Source organism: Elephantulus edwardii, unplaced genomic scaffold (assembly GCF_000299155.1).
Source record: "Elephantulus edwardii isolate Elephantulus edwardi_28Jun2011 unplaced genomic scaffold, EleEdw1.0 scaffold00022, whole genome shotgun sequence".
Lineage (NCBI taxonomy): Eukaryota > Metazoa > Chordata > Mammalia > Macroscelidea > Macroscelididae > Elephantulus > Elephantulus edwardii.
This window is the reverse complement of record NW_006399772.1, coordinates 10,041,403-10,066,256: the sequence shown is the minus strand read 5'-3', so window position 1 is coordinate 10,066,256 and position 24,854 is coordinate 10,041,403. Positions and strand designations below refer to the sequence as shown.

General features: G+C 40.7%; 1 protein-coding gene across 1 annotated transcript in view; it reads right to left on the bottom strand.

Annotated features, from left to right (window-relative positions):
• Nucleotides 1-24,854, bottom strand: part of PIK3CG (phosphatidylinositol-4,5-bisphosphate 3-kinase, catalytic subunit gamma) — a 57,026-nt gene that overhangs the window by 17,191 nt on the left and 14,981 nt on the right. The window contains exons 5-10 of the mRNA XM_006882623.1: nucleotides 23,479-23,582; nucleotides 21,233-21,379; nucleotides 19,302-19,392; nucleotides 18,409-18,539; nucleotides 17,138-17,249; nucleotides 16,198-16,355 (exon numbers count right to left, since the gene is read on the bottom strand). Coding sequence (XP_006882685.1) covers nucleotides 16,198-16,355; nucleotides 17,138-17,249; nucleotides 18,409-18,539; nucleotides 19,302-19,392; nucleotides 21,233-21,379; nucleotides 23,479-23,582 — 743 coding nt within the window. The remainder of the gene's footprint in view (nucleotides 1-16,197; nucleotides 16,356-17,137; nucleotides 17,250-18,408; nucleotides 18,540-19,301; nucleotides 19,393-21,232; nucleotides 21,380-23,478; nucleotides 23,583-24,854) is intronic.

Genomic DNA, 24,854 nt, shown 5'->3' with positions numbered 1-24,854 from the left:
ATGGGAACAAATATAGATCTCTTCCAGTCCGTTGGCCAAGTGGTTGTTCTCCAGATTTCTTGGCACAGCTTGGTGAGCACATCCAGGGCAGCATCTATTATGTGAAATATGTCAATTGGTATACTATCTATTCTGGGGGCCTTATTTTTTGCTATTTCCTTCAAAGCAGCTTGAAGTTCTGCCTTCATCACCATAGACTCCTGCTCATATATTGTTTCATTAAATTTTTCTGTATCTGCCAATTCCTTTCTATACAATGACTCACTATATTCCTTCGATCTTTTTTTCCCCGATCTTCTTTTGATACCTCCTGGATCATTTAACCTTCTGCCCAAAGCATCCTTGATTGTAGCAACTCGAGGTTTGAATTTGCCTAGAAGGTAGTCAGTATTTAATAAGTGCGTGTTGAATTTGTGTGGAGGACAGGGCTTGGTGAATGTATAGGATGAAGTTGGAGGCTGAGAAAGTCCAGTCTGTGGGACAGTTACAGACAAGCATAAGGACTTTCACACATGGAAGGAGTCAGAGAAGAGTCATCATGTGGCTGACAGTTCTTGGAAGTATCAAGTTACCAGTTCCCTGTGGTGCTCATGAGGAGTCCCCAGCAATGCAAATGGGAGGAAAGGGCAGGAGCTGTGGAGGAGGAACTGAGGCAGACATAGTTCAAACAATCTGAGATCCAAGGTTAGATCGAGACCACAGAAAACATGGGCTTTTTCTAAATAAAAGTTCTTAACTACCACACTTAGGCCTCTGCACAAAGGTTGGCATCAGATGAGTCTACATTCTGGGGACCTAGGGACCCCTCGGCATGGGGACAGAGGACTGCCAGCACTGGAAACCAGCAGAGACTGATAGGACTGACAAGAAAATGTCTACAGTAATCCTAAATGAAAAGGAAACAACAAATTGCTTTGAGATTTCTGTCCTATAAAAAGCTTCTTAAGAGTGACACCTAGGGGCAAGCACCATACAAGTACATGCATCAAATGCTTCGCACAGGCATGCCTGGGAAAGTGCTTGCTAGCCCACTGCTGTCTTTCTTCCTTTTAAAACATTTTATTGTGATCTGAGTGAAAGTTTACAGAGCAGACTGAGTTTTCCATTCAAACATTCACATGCATTTGGTTTTATGCCATTGATTACAATCCCCACATTGCAACAGCACTTTCTCACATCCTCCCTGTGATTCATGTTTCCTATTTCTGAAGCTTGATCTTAGTTCCTAATATGTGCAAAAAATATCTTTAAAATGCTTGTTCATATGAGGCCAAACTACTCAGTTTCCTTGAAGACTGTCCTGCCTTGAGCTTATACACTGCTGATAACTACATATTCTATTTCTGTTAGCACAAGTTACAATTAATTAGGAAAAAGAGGTAATATTTATGTAAGGGAATGTCTATAAAATGTGAATAGAACTATAAGGCATTCAAGTATTTCTATCACTTAAGAAATGATGTTGTGTACCGTCAAGTTGGAACCAACCCATAGTGGACCCTCTCGCAGGTTTCAGAGGCAGTTAATTGTACGGGAGGAGACTGCTCATCCTTCTCCTGTGGAGCAGCTGGTGGCCTCGAACCGCAGGCCTTCAGCATTGCATTTATGTTTCATAATTAACTTTGCTTCTCTTTCTGCTATATGGATATTCAGGCTGCATTTTGTAAGCTTATTGACTTCAACGTGATAGTGATGACCAGGCTGTACCTGAAATGCTGCTTTATAAATCCATGCAATGGATCACAAGGAAGGAAGTTTCATTAAAGATGATCTCCCTGCTACCAGGTGCCATCGAGTCAGAAACGACTCATAGTGTCTCTCTGTACAAGAGAGACGAAGCCCTGCCTGGTCCTGCGCCAGTCTCACGATCCCAGCTGGGCTTTAAGCTTATTGTTTTAGTCACTGTGTCAATCCAACTCACTGACGGTCTCCCTCTCCTTCACTAACCTACTACTACTTTTTCAAACATGATATCCTTTTCCAGAGATTGACCATTCCTAAAAACATGTCCACAGTATTTAAGAGGAAGACTACTGTTGCCTGTGTGGAGCCCTCTGGCTGCATTCTGCCCAAGGCTGACCTGATTGCTCTTTTGCCAGCCCAGATGACCCAGACTGACCCAATTCTTGCCCTCTGCAGGAACTGGCCCTCAAATATTCACTCCTTCACTTAGCAAGTGCTCACAAAGACCTTACTGTGTCTCAGGTCTCTGTGGGGACACCCATCAGACATGGCCTTGTGCACAGAGCTACAGCCTGCAAAGTCCAAGACAAATGATGAAATCATGCGAAGAGTTCTGTGCTATGATAAGTGCTATTAAGAAATATGTGGAGGCGAGCTCTGGTGGCTGAGTGGCAAGAAACTACACTACAATCCCAGAGGGGTGTGTGTGTGTGTGTGTGGTTCAAATCCACCAGATGCTTTGCTGGAGAAGGAGAAACAATCTCCTCCTGTACCAGTCAGATCTGATTTGACGGTACACACACAAATGATAAAAATAAAATAAATTAAAAAAGAAATATGTGGAGACAACAACATCCTCTTTGTCATCAATTTGGAACCAACTCCTAGCTGTCCCTTCATTGGGTTTCCTGGGTTATAAATCACACAGGAGGAGACTGCCCATTTTTCTCCTGAGGAGTACGGTGAGTGAGGCACAGCCCTTGAGGCAGCAGTGCAGCTCCCTACACCAGGCCTGCAAAGCAGGGACCTAATACGGAAGACTGCTCTGGGGAGGAACCCTAAGCTTGAAGGACAATGAGGAGTACTCCTGCAGGAGGTCTGAGCAGAGGAATAGCCGAATGACGGACGAGGTAGAGGAAGTACACCAGTGACAAAGGGGCTGGAGAGAAACAAGTTTAAACTTTAAGATGGTATTCCAAATTCAATAGGAAACCGATGAATGTCTTTAAACAGAGAAACATATCTGTTTCTTAAATATGACTGCTTGTCTGTTAGTTTGGCATACTGTGTTGGCTTGTGTGTTGCCATCAGACTGGAATTTATTTATACCAGTGAGATTTTAATATCTAATACAAATCCACGAGGGTCAAAGTATGACTTAAGCATTTCCCACTTGAAATTAGAGATCAGTTCAAGAAAGATTGGATTTACTAGACATTAAAGTTTAAGAAAGATTTAATTCACTGAACATTAAAGGCCAAAGGCTGGACAAGTTTTGGGATGACGTCAAGCATGCTATGTATGAAGAAAACAAAAGAATATTAAAGAAGATATAATTAAAGACAAAATACATGTTGGGTAAGACTCTGAAGGTGTCTCTCAAATGAAGAAGAGCTAAAGCTGCTTGGAACAATGGAAGGAACAATGAATTGAACAGAAGATTTCAAAGAGTAGCTGAAGACATTCCCCTTTCTAGAGTCTAGTTTCTTGGATAATTCGCTCAGCACATAGATTGAACAGGTATAGAGATAGATACAGCCCTGATGCTCTCCCTTCCTAATTCAAAATCACGCAGTGCTCCCCTGCTCTGTTTGCACAACAGCCTCTTAATCCAGATACAGATTAATTATGACTACAATCAAATGCTCTAGGATTCCCATTCTTCTCAATGTCAGCCACAACTTTTCATGACCCACAAAGTCAAATGCCTTTGCATAGTCAATAAAGCACACATAGATACTCTTCTGGTATTCCTTACTTTCAGCCAGGATCCATCTGACATCAGCAATGCTGTCCTTGGTGCCACAGCCTCTTCTAAATCTCACTTGAATTTCTAGCAATTCCCTATTTATGTACTGTTCCAGCCATTTTTGAATGCTCTTCATCAGTATTTTGCTTATATGTGATATCAATGATATTGTCAAAAAATATCCACAATCAATTGGAAGAGGAATGTGGCATCAGGATTGGAGGGAGACTCAGCGATAATCTGCGTTATCCAGATGATATAACCATACATGCTGAAAGTGAGGAGGACTTGAAGCACTTCTTGCAGAAGACCAAAGAATGCAGCCTTGAGCATGGATTGCATCTCAACATCAAGATAACAAAGATTCTTATCACTGGACCAACAAGCAGTGTCATAATGGATGGAGAGAACAGTGAAACTGTCAATAGCTTCATCTTGCTTGGACCCACAATTAACATCCTTGGTACAAGCAGTTAGGAAATAAGAAGATGCATTACATTGGGAAAATCTGCAGTTAGGGACCTTTCCAAATAGAGGAGTTGTGATGTAAGTTTGAGGACTAAGGTATGTCTGATTCAGGCCATAGTTTTTCTGATTACTACCTATGCATCCAAGATATGGACAATGAATAAGGATGACAGAAAAAGAACTGATGCCTTTGAGCTGTGGTATTGGAGAAGAACACTGAACATCCCATGGACGGCCAAGAGAACGAACTGGTATATCTTGGATAGGGTGTAGCCAGAGTGCTCTTTGGAGGCAAGCATGATGAGACTTTGCCTCACATACTTGGGACATTTTGTTAGGAGGTGCTTGTCCTTGGAGAGGGACATGATATTGGGAAGGGGGGAGGGTCAGCGAAGGAGAGGAAGACCCTCAGCCAGGTGGACTGGCACGGTGACTGCTGCAATGGGCTCCTGTGTGTCAGGACGTGTGAGGATGACGCAGGAAAGGACTGAGTTTAGGTCTTTTGTTCATAGGGTCGTTATCACTTGTACTCCACTCGACAGCACATAACAACAACAACAACAGCTGAAGACAAAGTAGTAAAATAAAATGTGCCAAAACCAAGAATTAAAAATAAAAAAAGAACACACTGAACCTCTTCCCAAGCTGAAAAAACTGAAGAAGAAAAAAAAAATCAAGCCTTGAATTGTAATAGAGGGATTCTATGGGCAAAATATTGAACCACATAAGAATCCTAAAAAAGATAAATATACAAAGTTACTGTACTAAAAAGTACTGGTTGATATTCAACCATTTTTAAGAGGTACGTATGATCATGAATTAAGGACAGTGAAAGAAGCCCAAGCTTAACTTAAGGCGGTGATAACAAGGAAGGCTCCAGAGAGATGTCACGACAAACAGTTACAATGCTGAAAGCACTAATTTTTTTCTATTCCAAGAAATCTGGAAGACAGCAACCTGGCCAATCCTCTGAAAGAGATCCGTATTTGTTCCTATTCCAAAGAAAGCAAATTAAATGGAATTCAGAAATTATCTAATAGTGTCATTAGTATTCCATATATGCAAAATCTTGCCCAAGATAATGAAAAGACAGTTGTAGAAGTAGACTGACAGAAAACTGCTGGAAATTCAAGTCAGATTTAGAAGAGTACCTGGAATGAGAAGCATCTTTGGTGATGTCAGATAAATCCTGACTGAAAGTAGAGTATGCCAGAAAGATGTTAAATTGAAGTCATGTTAAACTGACCATTTGAAGGCATTTGACTTTGTGTATCGTGACAAGTTTTGGATAGTACCACGAAAAAGGAAGGTTCCAGAGCATGGTGGTATAGTCCATAGGGAGCTGCAATGCTAACCCAAAGGAAGCACCTCTCTGTAGGTTCGAGTCCCCCCAGTGGCTCTGAGGGAGAAACAGAACAGTCTCCTCCCCTGTATTTTACAGCTTCTGAAAACCCACTGGATGGTCAGCTATAAATTGATTCCAGTGCCATGGCAATGAATTTGATTTTGTTAGAATTTGTACACAGACCAAAAGACTATTAAAACAGACAAGGCAATAATGTGTTGGCTAAAAAAAAAAATCATAAAAAATGTGTACCAGGATTGTATTGTATTCAGTCTGCATGCTGAGCAAATAATTGAAGAAGCTGAATTATATGAAAAAGAACACAACATCAAGATTGGAGGACAACTCATTAACAATCTAAGATGATGAAACCACCTTGCTTGCTCGCTGAAAGAGGATTTACAGCATTAACTGAGCAGAATTGAGTCTTCAGTAGAGATTACTCCTTAATATGAAGGAAAGAAAAATCCTTACAAACTGGACCAATAAACACTATCATAATAAACACACAAAATATTTAAGTTGTCAAGGATTTTTAGTTGGATCCACTCAATGGCCAAAGACTCAACAGTCAAGAAATTAGCTGAAAGTACAACAATGAATGAATAAAAATCCAAAGTCTATGTAAACTTTAATTAAAATTAATAGTAATAATAACCCCCCCAAAAAATAGCTGATGATTCTGGGGCTTCGTCTGACATACTTTGGACATGTTGTAAGGAGAGACAGGTCTTTAGAGAGGGACATCATGCTGGGTAGAGTAGAGGGACAGCGCAGGAGGGGAAGACCCTCTATGAGGTGGATTGATTCAGTGACTGGGGTAATCGGGATGGGTGTGTCAGAGGCAATGAGATTGGCACAGGATAGAGCAGGGTTTAGGGCTGTTATACATAGGGTCGCTATGAGTCGCAAAGGACTCGACGGCACATAACAACAACAAACAACAATAATAACCCCCCCAAAAAATAGCTGATGTATTGCTAGGGTAAATCTCCTGCAGAAATTCTTTCTTAAAAAAACCTCATTGCCCAGCTCTTCCACTACTTGAAGTATGTTCTAAATATATGAGAACTGAGGCACAACCTGAGATTTGTACACCACTGTTCATAGCATCATTATTCACCATTGCAAGAACATGGAAACAGCCTAAATGTCCAGCACAAACTAATGGACTGAGAAATTATGGTACATTCATACAATCAAATACTATGTAGAATGCAGGAGCAACAACTTTGTAAATTATTACCTAACTTGGGAGGGACTAGAGAGCAGTATGCTGAGTGAATGAACTCAGTCCCACAAGGACAAATATTGTATAAAATCATTATTGTAGAATGAGTATAAGGATCTAAGACGGGAGAGGCAGGAAGCAGAGGGATGTGGATGTGCAGTGGGTGGGGGATATTAAGCAGCAGGTTGTACAATTTGATGGGTGGGGGAATGAGGGAAATTCAAAGAATTTGTTCAAATTTGTATTAGAATCTTGTAAATAAACTAGAAGAAAAAAAAAAAAACCCCACCACAACAACCCACAACAAAAAACCCCACCTCATTGCCATTGAGTTGGAATTGCTGACCCTCCAGAGGGTTTTTGATCAAATGGGAAGGAGACTGCCTATCTTTCTCCCTCACAGGAGCTCGTGAATTCGACCTGTCCACTGAAGAATTGATGAATTTCAATTATGGTATTGGTGAAGAATATGGAATATATCATGGAGTGTTAGAAGAACAAGGAAAATCTGTCTTAGAAGTACAGCCAGAATACTTCATAGAAGTAAGGATGGTGAGACTTTGGCTCATACACTGTGGATGTTATTAAGACAGACCAGAACCCAGAGAAACAGATCGTGCTTGCTAAATGGAGCATCAGCGAAAACAGAGGAAGGACCTCAGTATGATGGACTGACAACAGTGTCTGCAACAACGCACTCAAATCCAGCAACAATTGTGAGGATGGTAGAGGGCAGGGCAGTATTTCACTCCACTGTACATCAACCACTGTGAGTTAGAGTCAACTCAATGGCACCTAACAACAACTGAAAATTCCATCCTTATATTTATTATTGACATTCTTCTGAAAGACCAAATACTTAAGAGAAAAATTTAAATGTTGACAGTGTTAATATGGAAAGTGGTATAATGGGATTGGGGTTTTAAAAAAATTCTTGAATTATAAATACTTTCTCAGCTTTTGTTTTAAAAAAATATTAGAGAAAATTACATTCGTATGGTCTAATGAAGCAGGAGTGACATCCACTTCCTAAACAACAGGTTCTGGAAAGTCTCTGAACTGTGATAAACGCCAATAATTATAGAAAATCTTCAGGCCTTTTATTCACAGGGTCGCCACAAGTCATGCTCAACTTGATGGCAAACAACAACAACAACAACAATGGTCTAATGGTAAGATAGTGCACCACAATCCCAAAGGCATGCAGTTTGAATCCACCAACTGCTCTGTGGGAGAAGGATGAGCAATCTCCTCCCGTGAGATTAAATGCCTCTGAAAACTCGCTGGGGGGTCAGCCATGGGTCAGTTCTGACTCAATGATACTCAACAACAACAACAATATTAAAAGAGGAACTAAAATGTCATTGGTTGATGGTATAAATAACTTGTGTGTTATATATGCTTTATTACTGATAACTGAAATTTAAAGTAACTAACTTAAACACATTTTTTGGTCATTAAGGAGAGATTTTCCTAAGGAGAATGAATATATCAAAATTACCACCCCAAAGTATTCTTTGTGTACCTGATAGTGTTCAATGAAGCTAATGGGTACTCCGGAGTTCAAATCATAGGCTTTGGCTTTCTGTCCTTTGTCTAATGGCAGTTACTTGTCTCCTATTCTAGAAATAATTGATGACTGTGGCCCTTTTCTGAACTAGCAGCCTTGGAGGGAAGAGAAGGGTGGGACCCAGTACAGCCTTCTTCTTTCACTCCCCCTTCCCTCTGTCATCTGACCACTAGTTCTAAAACCAAAACCAAACTCACTGCTTGCAAGCTGACTGTGACTCACAGACCTTACAGAACAGGGCAACTTCCCCAGTGGGTTTCTCAGCCTGTCAATTTCTGTGGAAGCAGATTGCATCATCTTTCTCTCTTGAAGGGTCTTCAGGGTTTAAACTACTGATGTTTCAGTTAGCAACACAACTCTTAACCCACTGAACCAACAAGGCTTCTTGCCATTCACTAGGCATGTGTTCAGTTCCCATGGGAGAAGACTTACTCACAACAAAAAAGTGGGTCAACTTTTCTCCACTCTTCGTAATAGGTTCTTTAAATATACTGCATACATTAATTAACCTTATCAGTTCAGAATTAGTGATTCACTAGAAATAAGGATGTCTTCCATTCAAGATGCAAATGTATACAACATTCCATAGCTTATCTAAAAACGACAACTCTATTATACAGGATGGTGAGATACTATTTAGAAAGTCTGAGAGCAGATATGGTTCCTAATCCTAAACAGCTTCATCTCAAAATGGAAACATAAAACTTTGGAAAGGGCAGTCTTTCTGCAAAGCTTCCAAAACCCAATGCTGTTAATGGAAAGCCAACACAAAGCAGCCCTGAAGATAACAGAACTGCCTCGTGGGGTATCCAAGGCTATAATCTTTACAAAAGCATATTACCACAACTTTTTCCAGAGTGGGTGGTGTGTTCAAACCACTGGCCTTCAGTTACCAGCCGTGCACTTTAACCAATGTTACACTAGAATACCTGTCAAGAAGGCATGGCAGAAAGAAAAAGGCTGTGACAAGAAGCCTGCTTTGAGCTGTGGTGTTGGAGAGGAGCACTGAACCTCCCATGGACTGCCAAAAGAACAAATATATCTTGGAGAGGATGCAGCCAGAGTGCTCTTTGGAGGCAAGGCTGATGAGGCTTCACCTCACATGTTTCAGGCATGTTGCTAAAAGGGGCTATTCCTTGGAGAAGAGTATGATGCCGGAGGGTTGGCGAAGGAGAGGAAGACCCTCGGCCAGGTGGACTGACACAGTTACTGCTGCAATGGGCTCTAGTGTGTCGGGAAGTGTGAGGATGGCACTGGATACGACAGGGTTCAGATCTGCTGTTCACAGAGTTGCTATGAGTCATATATGACTTGATGGCACCTAACAACAACAACAAATGTCACAGTCTACCCGAGATTTCAATGCTAACAGGATTTCTCACCTTGAACTTTTAAAAAATTGGAGATCCATTTTGATGCCAGTAACCTACTGAGTGGGCCAAGTGTTTTACCAAGATCACTTAAACTTAGAAAACCACACGATGGAGGTATCATTCCCGCTTTACAGAAAACAAAACCGAGGTTCTTAACGTTAAGTGGTATGTGCTGCAAAGCCAGGTTTCAGACCCTTTCAGCTGCTCCAAAGTTAATTTTTTTCACTCTGCAGACTGTTGGATCTTTGTTTAAAGCATCTATATACAAAGCATATACAGGTTGAATCATATATATATATATTCACAGGCATTTAAAATGTATGGAAGTGCTGCTAAACATAGATGTCTACAACACTTAAGAGTGTTTTTAGTGGGGTACATGGTCTGAATGTGGCTTTATTGAGATGTTTACATGGTCTAAAAATGAGTTTCACTATCCAAGCCTACATTAAGGACAGCCTGAGCCAGCACTCTTTTTTTTTGCTTTGGGTAAAACCTGGCAATAGAAGAAGGCAGTCTCTCCCTGCCCAAAAATCTTTTCATTAAAGAAGAATTAACCCCTGGTTCCTCGGGAGAAAGATGGGCAATCTCCTATGCTATCTACAGTCTTGGAAACCCAATGGAGGGTTGGCTGTAAGTCTGTTCCTACTCAACAGCAATGAGAAAGAAAGTGCTGGGATTTTAAGGGGTGGCATGGGCAATATAGTCCTATGGGAATGTTGTCAACAACAGGAAAGGCAGTCTCTCTAGAGAAAAGTATTGCTGCAGAGATCTATATACAGAAACAGAAGGGCCTGGTTATCCCTTGCTTTTGTTTGAGTCTTTAACTTGAAGTATTATTGCTGTTTGTCCTAAGTCAGTTAGACGAACCTCACCCCCGGAGAGAAGAATTGAGTGCTTTCTCCCGGTTAAATAATGAAATTCTTCCACAGTTTTCTTTTTATGGAATCATTTTTCTCTTCCAGGAAGTTGTCAAAATATGTGACTTTTAACTTTAAAGAAAAACAGGACTGAAACGTGTCAGGTCCTGGGAAATTGTCTGCAATCCTAAAACCATCTGGACATAGGGATCTTGGTTTCTTTGACACCACCACTGGAAATGTAGGAAGGCAAAACTTGTCCTCATCAAAAAGAGCATTAGCCAGAGAACAAACAGGAGCAGACATGTTTTAAAACAACATGCCCAAGTTCGTCTTCCTCTGAACTTTTAAGACCCTTGTTTTCTCCCAAGGCCATTAAAGTCTAAGAAGAGTCTCAGGAAAAAATATTTGTTCATGAAACACGACCAATTAAACCCTGGTTAAGATATTCTACCTTGGGAGAACGATGGGTAGTCTCCTTCTGGGTGATTTACAGCCACTGAAGACCTGATGGACATTCAGGTATGAATTGGTTCTGACATTACTGCAAGGAGTTTACTGAGACCAGGCGGAAAAATTCACTGTGTTTATGTTGATTCCTAGGTTCTATCAAGTTTCATAGACCGGAAATCTTTTTTTTTGTTTAAATTTTCACAGTTTTATTGTGTAATGAGGCACTGAAACATCTGAACAAATCAGTATCTGGGCAGTGAGGTAGCTGCTTTCTCCTTCACGTCTTTGGGTTACTAGAGCAACTTGTCAGTAGATTAAAAAGAAAGAAAAAAAGACAATCTTTTGCATTACTTAAGTATTTCCAAGACATGCGCTGGTACAACACAAACTTCTCCTGTTAGATGAAACTAGTCTAGTTAGACTGAAAATCTTAAAAGGGAGCAGAGTACTTCATCTTGCTACCAGTGCTCTTCAAGTCAACACCATCAAGTTTGAACTGACTCCTAGCTGACACTTTAAAGAGTTTTCAGAGGCAGTAAATTGTAGTGGGAAGAAACTGCCCATCCTTCTCCTGAGGATCAGCTGGTGGATTTGAACCACTTGCCAATGAGGCAGGCTGCATAGCCCTATATCCAGCAGGCCACCAGGAGGTGACTATTTCTAAGAATGTGAGGCAAACGGACAAACAAAACAATCACTCTTGGCCTGTGTATATGTCTGAATAGGTGTATTTGTGGTAGTAATTACAACTTTTCCGTGCTGTCTTCAGTAACAGTTATTAAATTTACATGTGTGGAAAATGTTCTCATTGAGCATTTGAAATATTTGCTAGTCAAAGCTGGATGGAGACCTAGCAGTGAAAAAGGAAGTGGACTCTGAATCTACCCCGGGAAGGCAGGGTAATTCATGCAGGAGGTTGTTTATAAGGAAGTGGGTCAAGAGTCCCAGCACTTTGTAGAACTTGCAGTCAAGCTGCTGTGGTTTCAGTTGAGAGAAGGGATCATCCCGGGCAAAAGTGAGAAAAATATGGAAGCAACAAGAATCCCTTGTGGTAGGTAGTAGATAACTGCACGCTTATATAAAAAATCAACAAATAACTGCATCAAAGTCCTAAAAAATTTAGGTAGTATTTCAGACCTCGCTGGAGAAGCTCAGTATCAGCAGTGAAAACCAGAACAGGTGCTGATTGTGGGACAGACCACCAACTACTCATATGCAAGTTCAAGTTGAAGTTGAGGAAAATTAAATCAAGCGAGAACCAAGATTTGACCTTAAGTCTGTCCCACTCGAATTTCAAAACCATCTCAGGAACAGGTTTGAGGCCTTGAGCACTAATAAGCATAGACCAAATGAGCTCTGGGAGGATATCAAGAAAATCGTCCATGAAGAATGCAAAAGATCGTTACAAAGGCTGAAGAAGAAGAAAAGACCAAAATGGATATCAGATGAGATGAGTATTGCATTAGAGTGCCGAGAAGCCAAAGCTAAAGGAAGAAATCAAGAAATCAAAGAGCTGAACAGAAATTTCAAAAGGCAGCTCGGGATGACAAAGCAAGATACTATAATGAAATGTGCAGAGAGCTGGAGTCAGAAAATCAAAAGGGCCAGACTCGCTCAGCATTTCTTAAGCTGAAGGAGTTGAAAAACAAATTCAAGCCAAGGGTGGCAATACTTAAAGATAGTTTGGGTAGAATGTTGAGCGATCCAGGAAGTATAAAAAGAAGATGGAAGGAGTACACAGAGTCACTGTATCAGAAGGAAATGGCTGGCACAGAGAAATTTCATGAAATAACATATGAGCAAGAGCCTATGGTGATGAAGGAGTTCAAGTTGCTATGAAGGAATTAGCAAAAAACAAGGCTCCAGGAGTTGACAGCATACCAATGGTTTTATTTCAACAGACGCTGCCCTGGATGTGCTCACTAAGTTGTGCCAGGAAATCTGGAGAACAGCCAGCTGGCCAACTGACGGGAAGAGATCGATAATTGTTCCCATTCCAAAGAAAGGTGACCCAACAGAGTGTGGAAATTATAGAACAATATCATTGACATTACATGCAAGCAAGATCCTGCTGAAAATTATCCAAAAATGTGTGGAACAGTATGTCAACAGAGAACTGCCAAATGTGCAGGCTGGATTTAGAAGAGGTCATAATACTAGCGATATTATAGCTAATGTTAAATGGATCTTGGCAGAAAGCATAGAGTACCAGAAGAATGTCTGTCTCTGCTTCATTGACTATGCAAAGGCTTTTTACTGTGTGGATCACAGCAAACTGTGGTTGACCCTGAAAAGAATGGGAATCCCAGAACATTTGATTGTGCTAATGCGAAACCTATACTTGGATAAAGAGGCAGTCGTCAGAACAGAACAGGGAGACACTGGATGGTTAAAAATCAAGAAAGGGGTCCGTCAGGGATGTATTTTGTCTCCATATCTTTTCAATCTGTATGCAGAACAGATCATCCGAGACGCTGGGCTGTATGAGGAGGAATGTGGCATCGGATTGGTGAAAAAATCGTCAACAACCTGCGTTATGCAGGTGAGACAATGCTGCTTGCTGAAAATGAGGAGGACCTGAAGCGCTTCCTACAGAAAGTCAAGGACTGCAGTCTTCAATATGGATTGAAGCTCAACATCAAGAAAACAAAGATTCACACCACTGGGCCAATTGGCAGCATCAGTATGGATGGTGAAGAGATTGAGATAGTTAACAGTTTTCGTTTACTTGGTTTCACAGTCAACACTCTTGGTAACAGCAGCCAGGAAATCAGGAGATGAATTGCATAGGGAAAGTCAGCTGTGAGGGACCTCTCATGAGTACTGAAGTGCAACAACGTCAGGCTGGAGACTAAGGTGTGCCTGATCCGGGCTATAGTCTTTGCAATTATGTGCTATGTGTCAGAGAGTTGGACAGTGAATAGGGATGATAGAAAGAGAACTGATGCCTTTGAGCTGTGGTGCTGGAGAATAGTGTTGAATATACCATGGACTGCTAGGAGAACAAGCAGGTTTGTCCTGGAGACGGTGAAGCCAGAATGCTCTTTGGAGTCAAGGATTCTGAAGCTTCGTCTGACATATTTTGGGCATGTTGCAAGGAGGGACTAGTCCTTAGAGAGGGACCTCATGTTTGGGAGAGTGGAGGGGCGGTGAAGGAGAGGAAGGCCCTCGATGAGATGGATCGATTCTGTGAGTGGGGTAGTGGGAATGAGTGTGTTTGAGACGGCGAGATTGGCACAGGATAGAACGGCATTTAGGGCTCTTGTACATAGGGTCGCTATGAGTCGCAAGCGACTCGATGGCACATAACAACCACCACCACCACCACCACTATGTTGTTGTTGTTAGGTGCTGTCGAGTTGTAGATGACTCACAGTGACCCTATAAACAGAAGACCTGAGCACTGTTCATAGAGTTTCCAGAGGCAAGCCATTTCGGAAGTAGATGCCACTCCTGCTTCCAAGCTTGTTTTATTTGGGAAGCTCCACCAAACACTGTCCATCATGGGTAACCATTATCACATCTGGCAAATCAGTGTCACAGTGTTTAGAATCCCAGCAACCACAGATTACCTCTGTACAGCAATGCACCTAGAATGTTTCACAAAAAAACAAAAAACAAAAAAAAGCCGAACCAGGCCTGAGGGCTGCAGACTAAAACCACTCACCTTGGTCTTGGCAGCATAACTTTCTGTCCTCTAGGCCAATGTAGGTCTCTCTATGTTGTCGTTGTTTTTGTTGTTAGGTGTTGTCCAGTTGTAGACGACTCATAGCAACCCTATGAATGGAAGACCTGAGCACGGTTCATAGAGTTTCTGGAGGCAAGCCATTTCGGAAGTGGATGCCACTCCTGCCACTATGAGCCACTACCAGTAGTTGTTTTTTTCTTTTTTGGTGTATGTGAGGATATCTTTTAATCAAACTGAAGTTGCCAACAATTTCATTTACTTGGATCCACCATCAATGCCTAATAATTGGATCCACCGTCAATGGTAGCAGCAGTCAAGAAGTCAAAAGAGGAGCTGCACTAGAGACATTTGCTGTTAAGAGGACTGCTACAAAATACTAACGAGCAAGGATGTCAGTCTAAAGACTAAGATGTGCCTGATTCAAATCTTGGTATTTTAAATTGCTTCCTACACATCAGAAAGTTGGAAAATGAATAAAGAATAATAAAGAAGAATAGATGTCTTTGAATTGTGTTAAAGAGTACTGACTATACTATGGACTGACAGAAGAACAAACCTGGCTTGTGTTCATTAAAGACAAGGATGGCGAAACCCTGTCTCACATACTTTGGGCCTGTTTTCAAGAGGAAAGCTAAAGGGCTGACAAAAGAGAGGAAGACACTCGACAGAACTGACAGGGTGACAGACTCAGCCTAACTCCCACAATGTGCATGAACATGACAAAGATCACGAGGATGATGTAAGGCAGGGCGAGGGTCAGATGTGTTGTTTACGGCTGCTATGAGTTGTAGGCAAAGTGACATCACCTAACAACACCATTTGAGGAACTCTGATGGTGTGGTGCATTTCATGCTGGGCTTCTAATGGAAAGGTTGGCAGTTCAGATCCACCAACTGCTCCTTAAAAGAAAGATGGGTAGTTTCTTCCTGTTAAGATTTACAGTCTCAGAAACTTGATAGAGAGAGGGTCGCTATGAGTCAGAAACTACTCCCTGGCAGTTGGTAGCCAATGTCCTGAATGCTTTAATGTTCAGTGACTAGACCTAGTTCCAGGAGTTCTTTCTTAAAGACATCTTTAAAGAACCAGTGTCACCCCAGTGTTCTTATTTTCTGTTCCCATTTTGAGGTCCCTAGATGGCACAATTAAGAACCTGACCACTGCCTGAAAGGATGGTGGTTAGAACTCACCGAGAGGGTCTAGAGAAGAAAGCAATCAGCTTCCGAAAGGTCACACCCTTGAAGACCTATGGGGTGCAGTTCCTCTTTGCAACACACAGAGCCACCATGAGTCAGAGTGAATCCACAGCAAACACCAACAGTCCCAGTGATTGACTGAATTGGTTTCAGCTGCTCGTTGACTCTAAGTACTGCTGAGAAGAGTTCTTTTGTACTTAGGGAAGGGATGTAGGATATGGGGAGGGCAAGGTCTGTCATGTCAGCAGAAGGCTGAGGCAAGATCAGCCGCAGTGTGGAGCAGGAGATGAGGGCCACACACTCTGCAGGTGATCTCGCCTCCTGGGCAGCACTCACTGGAGATGATAAAGACCGAGACACTTACCTGAAATTTCTGGAAGTGTGGGCTTGTCTTCTTTCCAGAAGTTCCCATCACAAACAGGAAGTCTGGGGTTAGCACAAACGGCACTCTCTCTTTATTAATGCCCAGAAAGCTTTTGTAATTCCCAAGAATGTGCCCAAAGTCAATGTGAAACAGATTTCCTTAACAGAAGAAAATGTGTGACATCATTACACTGGCATAAGTACTTGAAAACACAGCCTCTTGAAATAGCTTTTAAGTTGCCTGAAAATGAGCTATCTTGGGTGGGAGAGCTATTTTTTTACACTATTCAATCAGCTTCTGGTATTTGTTTTTTTCTTCTCGTCTTAGCAGGTGTGTGAAAGCAGTCTCCACAAAGCACCCTTTGAAACAAGTGTGCTTTTGATAGTCTTCCAGTGTTCTTTAAATGGCAGCCAAATGCCATTTACAAATTCTCAGAATTATTCTTAGAAGTATAAATTAAACTCTGGCTAATATGTCATCATTACGTGTAAGATGGGCTCATGTTATTACCTCTTTGGGTTTCACAGAGAACAAACCAATCCAGTGCTCTTTCTAGGTTCTACTTTTAACTTGGTTTGAATTTCCTAGAGAAAATTCTCAGTGTAGTGGGAATGGACATTTTGGGAATGGACAGTTAAGCAGTGAGGAGTGGGTTAGATTGATGAATATCCATGAGCTCTTTTTGTTGCTTCTCTATAGCATCTGGTGAGGCCACTCTCACCTTGCCTAGCTTCTGAAATATAGTCTTATTTTAATCTTTCTGCTCTCTGACCATTCTTCTTAAATTCACTTGCTGTGTCTCCTTACATCATAGATCTTCAAGGTGGTTAATCTCTCCAAGGTGACATCATCTGTGCCCCTTCCCAGCAGTGACTTCTAAAAATAGGCTCCAACCTTGAATGCCACTTAAAAAAATCAGAGTGCCACAAATGAGACTTACCTGTCTCTGTGATCATAATATTGTCATTGTGTCTGTCTCCTATTCCAAGAACAAAGGTTGCTACACAGTAGCCAGCACAGGAATAAACAAATCTCTCCACTGCTGCCTGAAACTAATGAAATGCATCTGAGTATTAGGTATGTTTTATGTACAAGGAGCAGTATGAATCTATTACAAATGACTCCCCAAAAGATAGTGCCTGGGAACCCATTTTCAGAAAGCAAGTAAGAGCAATGCTTGGTTTCATTAGGGTTCTCTCTGTTAATTGCTAGCATTCTCCTTGTTCTACTTGTATTTTCAGGGAAGATCTAATGCCTCAAAGTGACACAACAAGGAAACTGGAGTCAAAGGACAATGGTGATTTAATCAAAGGCTCACTTCCTCTCTATGCATCACTTACCAGTACTTAACTGGAATTCATAGCCACTTCTTCACTGGTAAAGGGAAGATTTGCTCGTTAATACTTACAGTATGCAGAAGTTCATAAACCCACATGTACAGCAGACTAATAAATGCTACTGATTTTATTTCCTCCACAAAAGGCTGCTAAGTACACAAATGAAAAGTGCTGAGCTTGTGCAGTAGAAGTTTAAATGACAGTCAAACAGCCTAATCACACAGCTTGTGAAAGATCCAGCATATGCACTTTGCAGGGATGGTGGAACTGACATTTTCAGCATCCATAATTTACCATTTGGATTACTGTGCACTGGGAGATTATAAATTGCTTTATAGGGTACATGATATTTTTTCCTAGGTAGTAAAGATTGAGTATGTTTCCTTGCTGTTGTGTGTCCTGAGAAGACATGGACTCATAACAATCCTGTCGGACACAGTGGAACTGCCCTGTATATTCTTCACCAAGGCAGACTGTCAGGCCTTTTATCCCATGGAATTGCTAGTAGGTTCAAACCCTCGATCTTCTAGTTAATAGCCAGTCTTATAATCAGGGCATCTAATTGCTATACCTGGTAACTAAATTTTCAGAAGGGCAGATGCCCATAAAAGGTATGACCTGATTATTTTACAGAACCAAATTTTATGCAAAGCATGCCTGATAAGCAAAAGAGAGGAAAATGAGCATGGCGTCTTGAACTGACGACCTCTGCTTACTGTGTGGGGAAAGAGCTGTAAACCCAGCAAGTTCTGAAGGGAGGCCTTCACTCATGACTGGAGGCATGTGATGGCAGATCCTTTGGAAATGGGAACCCACAGTTATTTTGTAAATGACAACTTGTAAGAGGTCTTGAGAGCGAAGTACACAAGCTCACCTTTTCTTCAAGTGGGCATTTTTCTTTGAGCCAGTGATTTAGGACTTCGTCTTTAAATGCACCGGTGTTGCCCACTGTGCTTTGCTGAATTTTGGCAATTGTCGTGGCATCCTTCACGATCTCGATCATTCCTACAGGAGGATGCACAGAGCTTGATGTGGATTGGGGCCCAATGCCCGGATGAACAGCTAAATCTTGGCTGAAGGGAGGGCTTTCCAACCACAGGCCTGTTTTCCAGGTCCATGTTGTTGGTGTTCTTAGGGGAGAGATAAAAAGAGGAGGATATGGAAGTTGTGCAGGACATGATTTCAGTATCTCTGCATTTAAAAAGGAAAGGGTTGGCTTCAAACAATAATAAGCAAAGCGTTTACATGCTAAACATATTCCTCCTCACCTGGCAATCTGTGCCTTTCCTCTTATACACTGCAAGGTCAAATGTAATTTGTTTTGTATAGTTTTCAAATCAGAAACTTGAATAAAAACATACTTCACTGAAATGAAAATGTTAAACACATAAAAGCATTAAGAGTAGTGTGCAATAGCTTTGCTAATGTGAAATCTGGGATATTAAAATAAGTGACAGATCTTCCCATCTATTTTTAAAATGTTATTTGATAAGAGAGAACTTCAAGGTGCGTTTAACCTTGACTTAAAGTTTAGAGATGGAAAACTCATGAGAAGGGAGCAAAAATCTTTTTTTCCTGCATAATCAGAAGGATTTGAAATAATGTATTCATGTAATTTTGGCATATCCATATTAAATTGAGAAACATATCCACCAGCCTTGGAACATTTTCTTCCCTTTTATCTGGGTTGTGATCACACACCAAAGTAATTATGACATTTCTTTTGGAAGCTAAGTAGTGGATTCATCTCTGGAGGTAACCCCGTACCTATTTTGTCACCAGTTGAGATGCAACCATAAGGCAGGAGGCACAGATCCAAAGATTCCGTCTCCCAAATGGACTCCATGATTCGCAGAATCTGGCACCACAACATAAAACATTTCCATTATAAAGAAATACTTTACTTAGCATAATTTGGCTCCATATCTGATAATGCAAAGGCATAAATTACATAAGTAATGGCTCCTTCTATTTCTCATTCTGACACTCTAGTGATTCCCTTCTCTGACAGCCGAATTTGGTCCCAATTCTAATCCTTCAGGAAGAGGACAGAGGATGTCTCTTGGGGAAATGCTGTAGCCCTGCTTCATCATCTACATTCCCAAATGTTCCATTCTAAAACCTTTAATATATTTTAACCTCTCAAGCTACAACCAAAGCAACTCTAACAGCAAAACTGATACTGATCCTTACCGTCACTAAGTGTGTTAACCCTGTAATGGGGATATAATTATCATCTCCTCTCCACAGATAAAAAATCACTAGCTTAAATCACTTTTCCTTAGCTGCCAAGCTGTGTGCCTCAACAAGAAAACAAAGTTCACAGAGTACAGTGTTTCCCTCAAAATAAGGTTTTAAAGCCATAAAGTGTTTTTTTCAGGAGCCCATTTTAAAATAATAAAACGTTCCATGAATGAATTTGAAATTCAGTGAACTTTCAGAAGGTGTGAAGGATATTTTAAATACCTCTGGATAAAAATATGCACTGTTTGGGGATGGAGGAGAAGGATGAAATCTCAAAGGCACACAGTTTGAATCTACCAGTAGCTCCACGGGAGAAAGACTGGCAATCTCCTCCCATGAAATTAACTGCCTCTGAAAACCTGTTGGAGTGTCAGCTACGGGTCAGTCGACTCCCACTCGATGGCACACAACAACATTGCAAAGAAGTAAAAGCAGAAACAAAACTGAAGAAGTGACCAGCTTTTAGACTATGGCGGCTTGGTAAGGAGTTGTGCTGCCAACTCAAAGGTACGCGGTTCAAATCTACCAGGGACTCAGGGTCAGCTTTAAAAAGGTTCTGACTCAAAGGCTTATAACAACAACACTTAAATCTGAAAGGACTTTGCTTAGAGTCTATTTTAAAGAAATCATGTCTTTATTTTGTTAACTATGTTCAACATGTTACCTTTATAATACTGAACAACTGAAAACTACCACTGTACAAATATGCAAAGCTGAAGTTTATCCAGAAATGTTAGACAATATGGAAATAATCTGCATTTATACTATTAACATTCACCTCTGTTTATAATCCACAGCTGTTACTTGACTATATTTCTCCCAGCCACCTACAGCTCCTCTTCTCTCTCCTTTGTGTCTAATCATTCATGAGTTCATGCATGTGCAAGTATATTTAAGAAGAGATGTATCTTCTACTGTGTAGATATTTTATGAATACATACAGTGTGCTCTAGGGGACAGAGTAGAGCCTTACTACGAGGAAGATCTTTAAAAGGATGGATTGATATGGTGACAGCAACAAGGAGCTTCCATATAGCAGAGATTGTGTGGACAGCACTGCAGTTCTCACAGCACAGCAGCGGGTAGGTTTTGTTTTGCTGTACAAAGGGTCGCTCCGAGTAGGAGCTGCCTCAATGGCACCTATCAACAATAGAGGGAGGGTAAATAGAGTGCGTGAAAGTGAGCCTTGGTGAGGTGATTATACCTGGCTATTTGGAGCTGCATCTTCTCAGGAAAGGGGAGTTATGGCCACCAGATTGCCTATCTTATGGCCCACAGCCATATTTCCCACTTGAAAACTTGATTATGGAATTTTTGATCTCTGTTCATCATACAAAAAGAATGGTACTAGAGTCAGTAGATGAAATTTTTAGATCTAATATAGAATCCTCTTTTCAGATAACTGGCGTCTAGGGTGGTGGTGGTGGTGGTGGGGAGGACTAACAATAGCATACCTGCAAAATCAGCATGTCTTGACGGAGGTCGTCTCCATGTTTAAAGATGATTCCAATGGTTTCATTTGACAGGGCGGTAGGGTCAGCACACTTAAACTCCAGCCACAGGGGCTTTTTCTTAGAGGCCATCACTTTACATTTCTCAATCTGTAAGAAAGTATTTTCATTATCAACATGCATTCTCATGCAAACTGTCACTATATACAACCAAGTTCAACTTTGAAAAATTATTTTCAATTATTTGAAACTTGAATAATCTGCTACTGGAAATGGAAAATGATATTGTTATTGTTAGGTGTCATCATGTCAACTCCGACTCATAGTGACCTATGAACAACATATCTGAACTTTGCCCTATCTTGTGCCATCCTCACAATCTCCTCCCCCACACACTGTTACAGTCACTGTGCCAATCCATCTGGTTGAGGGTCATTCACTCTTTCTCTAACCCTCTACCTTTCCAAGCATGTCTTTTTCCAAAGACTGTCCAGTCCTGACAACATGCCCAAAGTATGTGAGACAGAAGTTTCACCATCTGATCCAGATACTACTATTCACTTTATAAGTAAATGGAACCAAATGATGGTAGGTTTTAGACAGGGGATGTTTTCTGTTGTTATGTGCTTTTATGTGCTTTTGAGGAGCTCTGTTTGACAGCGGCATCAGAAATAATAGAATTTTTTTTTGTCCTGCACCATCCTGTCCATTGTCTTAATTCACCTCATTAAGGTCTCCTTTCTCGAGGACTTTCTGCTTTACTAAGAATGATGTTCTCCTCTAGTGGATGGTCCCTCATGATAACATGTCCAAAGCAAGACAAAGTCTCACCATTCTCACGCCTACAGAATATTCTGGCTATACTTCCTCCATGGCAGATTTGCTTGTTCTCTGGCAGTCCGTGGCATAGGCAATATTCTTCTCCAACACAGTAATTCAAATGCAACAATTTTTTTGTCCTCTTTTTTTATGATCCAGCTTTCCCATGCTATGAAGCGACTGAAAATATCAGGATGTGGGGCACCTTAGTCTTACAAGTAACAGTTTTGTTTCCTAATACTTTGCAGCTTACTTCACCAGTGCAGCATGTTGTTTGGTATCTTGACTGCTGCTTCCATGGACACTGATTATTGATTCAAGAAGAATTAACTCCTTCTTGACAATTTCAATTTCTTTGACATTTATCATGATGCTGCTTACCTTCCCAGTGCTAAGTATTTTCATTTTCTTCATTTATTTGCTCATTAGTAAGTGTTTCAGGTCTGAGGAGTCTTCATTTATGGTTGTTGTTGTGTATTGTCGAGTCAGAACTGACCCACAGCCGACCCTTAAGAGGGTTTCCAGAGGCAGTTAATTGCCTAGGAGGAGACTTCCCATCACTTATGGTAAAGAAAGCATGTAATCTGCACAGAGTTTGTTAATGAGTCTTTCTTCAATCCTGATGGCACCTTCTTCTTCATCTTGTTCACTTTCTTGGACTGTTTCATATACAATGAATAAGTAATGTGAAAGACTGTCACTTTGCCTTACACCTTTTCCAATTTTAAGCCATGCAGTATCTCCTTCTCTCCAGATGGCTTTTGATCTGCATAGTGTTTCTACACATGCAAGATAAAGTGTTTTGGAATTCTGATTCTTCTCACTGTTATCTATAATTTGTTATGATCCATACAGGCCAGTGCCTTTACACAGTCAATGAAACACAGAATATAGTATTACTCAGCTATGAGAAAAGAAGAGTTTACTGATACATATATACAGCATGGATAAATCTGGAAAGTGGTATGCTAAACAAAAGAAGCCTGAGACAGCCTGTAAACTGTATTATTTTAATTAAATTATTGAAAAGGTAAAGTTACCTGACAAAGCAGACTTGTTGACTGGGGCTCAGAGAAAAGGAATGACTGCAAAATGTCCATCTTGGAGTTGAAAATATTCTGTATCTTGTTTGTAGTGGTGATGATGGGATTATATACATTTTAAATGTACTGAAGTGTACACTTAAAATGAAACATTTTTTATACAAATTAAACCTCAATAGAGTATATGTGAAACAAAATGGATGTTACCTCAATGTTGAGTCTTTAAGTAGCCAGTGATTAGAGATAGGCTTGACAGAAATCCATACTAGGACTCTTCAATGTCCTTATCACTATAGAAATGCTAGCTTTTAAACTACCACCCCACCAAAGCATACAGAAACATGTTCACAACATAAGACTACATACAGACATCAAGCCGATACCTACCACCAGAGCGCCAGCTTTGAGTCCAGGGTCATATGGAACTCTAAAACTTTTAGGGAGATTAGAATTCTGCAGATTTTCAAGCTTTTGCTTAAGTTGTAAAATAACTGTAATTGCCAAAAAGACACAAACGTTATATGAGTTCACAAAAATTAACAGTATTACCTATAACATTTCCTGACACCTGACTTTTTCCTAGTATTCTATACGCTTGGTCTTATGTTGAACAGGGGAAGAGGGTAGTTTTTTTGCCTTTGAGGAGGTACCCATTTGAGGTGCAAGTTAAATTAGCTTACTGTGTGCAACATACACACAAATGTTGCAACAGAGATAAAACTAAGTGGATGTATATGGAATAGCACACAGACAACCACAGAGACAGGAAGGGAAGGATGCTTTCAGTGCACTGCTAAAGAATCAATGCTGCAGTTCTCATGCCAACACGTACAACTTCTAAGTGTCACCTGATTTGGGGAACAGATATCTGAAGATGACATTTAATGGAACTAAGTTACATTTCGGTAAATTCTTTTCCAAAGAGGAAGTTAAGTTGCATGAAGATATGACAGCCTAGAAATTTTAAAGGTAAAACTTTTTAGCTGAAGAATTGCTGCATGGATAGTAGACTGGAGACCAGACAAGTTTCTTCTTTTTTTACTTATAATAAAAACAAAAGTTAAGATCATTGTTACCATTATTGTTTCAGGGAAAAGACCATTATTAGCATATTAGAAAAGAAAAAACACAGAGCAAATCAAATGGAGAAATTGAAAATGTTCAGAAGTTTAAATTGCTGGCTGAATATTTTAGAAAGTGCCTACTATGAACTAAGGAAGCAATGGTAGTCTAGTGGTAAGAAGTTGTGGCGCAAGTCCAAAGTCACAGGGTTCAAATCCACCAGTTGCTCCACAGAAGGATGGGCAATCTCTTCCCATGTGATTTACTGCCTCTGAAAACCTGTGAGAGGGTCAGCGATGGGTCGGTTTCAACTTGATGGCATAAGACAGCAACAATTATGAGCTACCATTCTAGGTCTAGGTATATATGAGTAAGTGATATCCCCTAGCCTCAAGACTACTGCAGTTGAACAGATAAAAAAGATGTACCAGAGACTATGAATGACTACATTTAAATTTAGGTCTACTTCTTTCAAAGCATGTTACTTTTTCCTCTTTGTAATTCAGTTTCCATAAATTAAAAGGCCAATGTTAATCTGGCCTCCATCATACTTATTGGATGATAATGATAATATATGTTGTTGTTGTTATGTGCCGTCGAGTCGTTTCTGACTTATAGCGACCCTATGCACAACAGCTCTAAACCCTGCTCTATCCTGCGCCAACCGCACCGCCTCTGACACACCCATCCCGACTACCCTA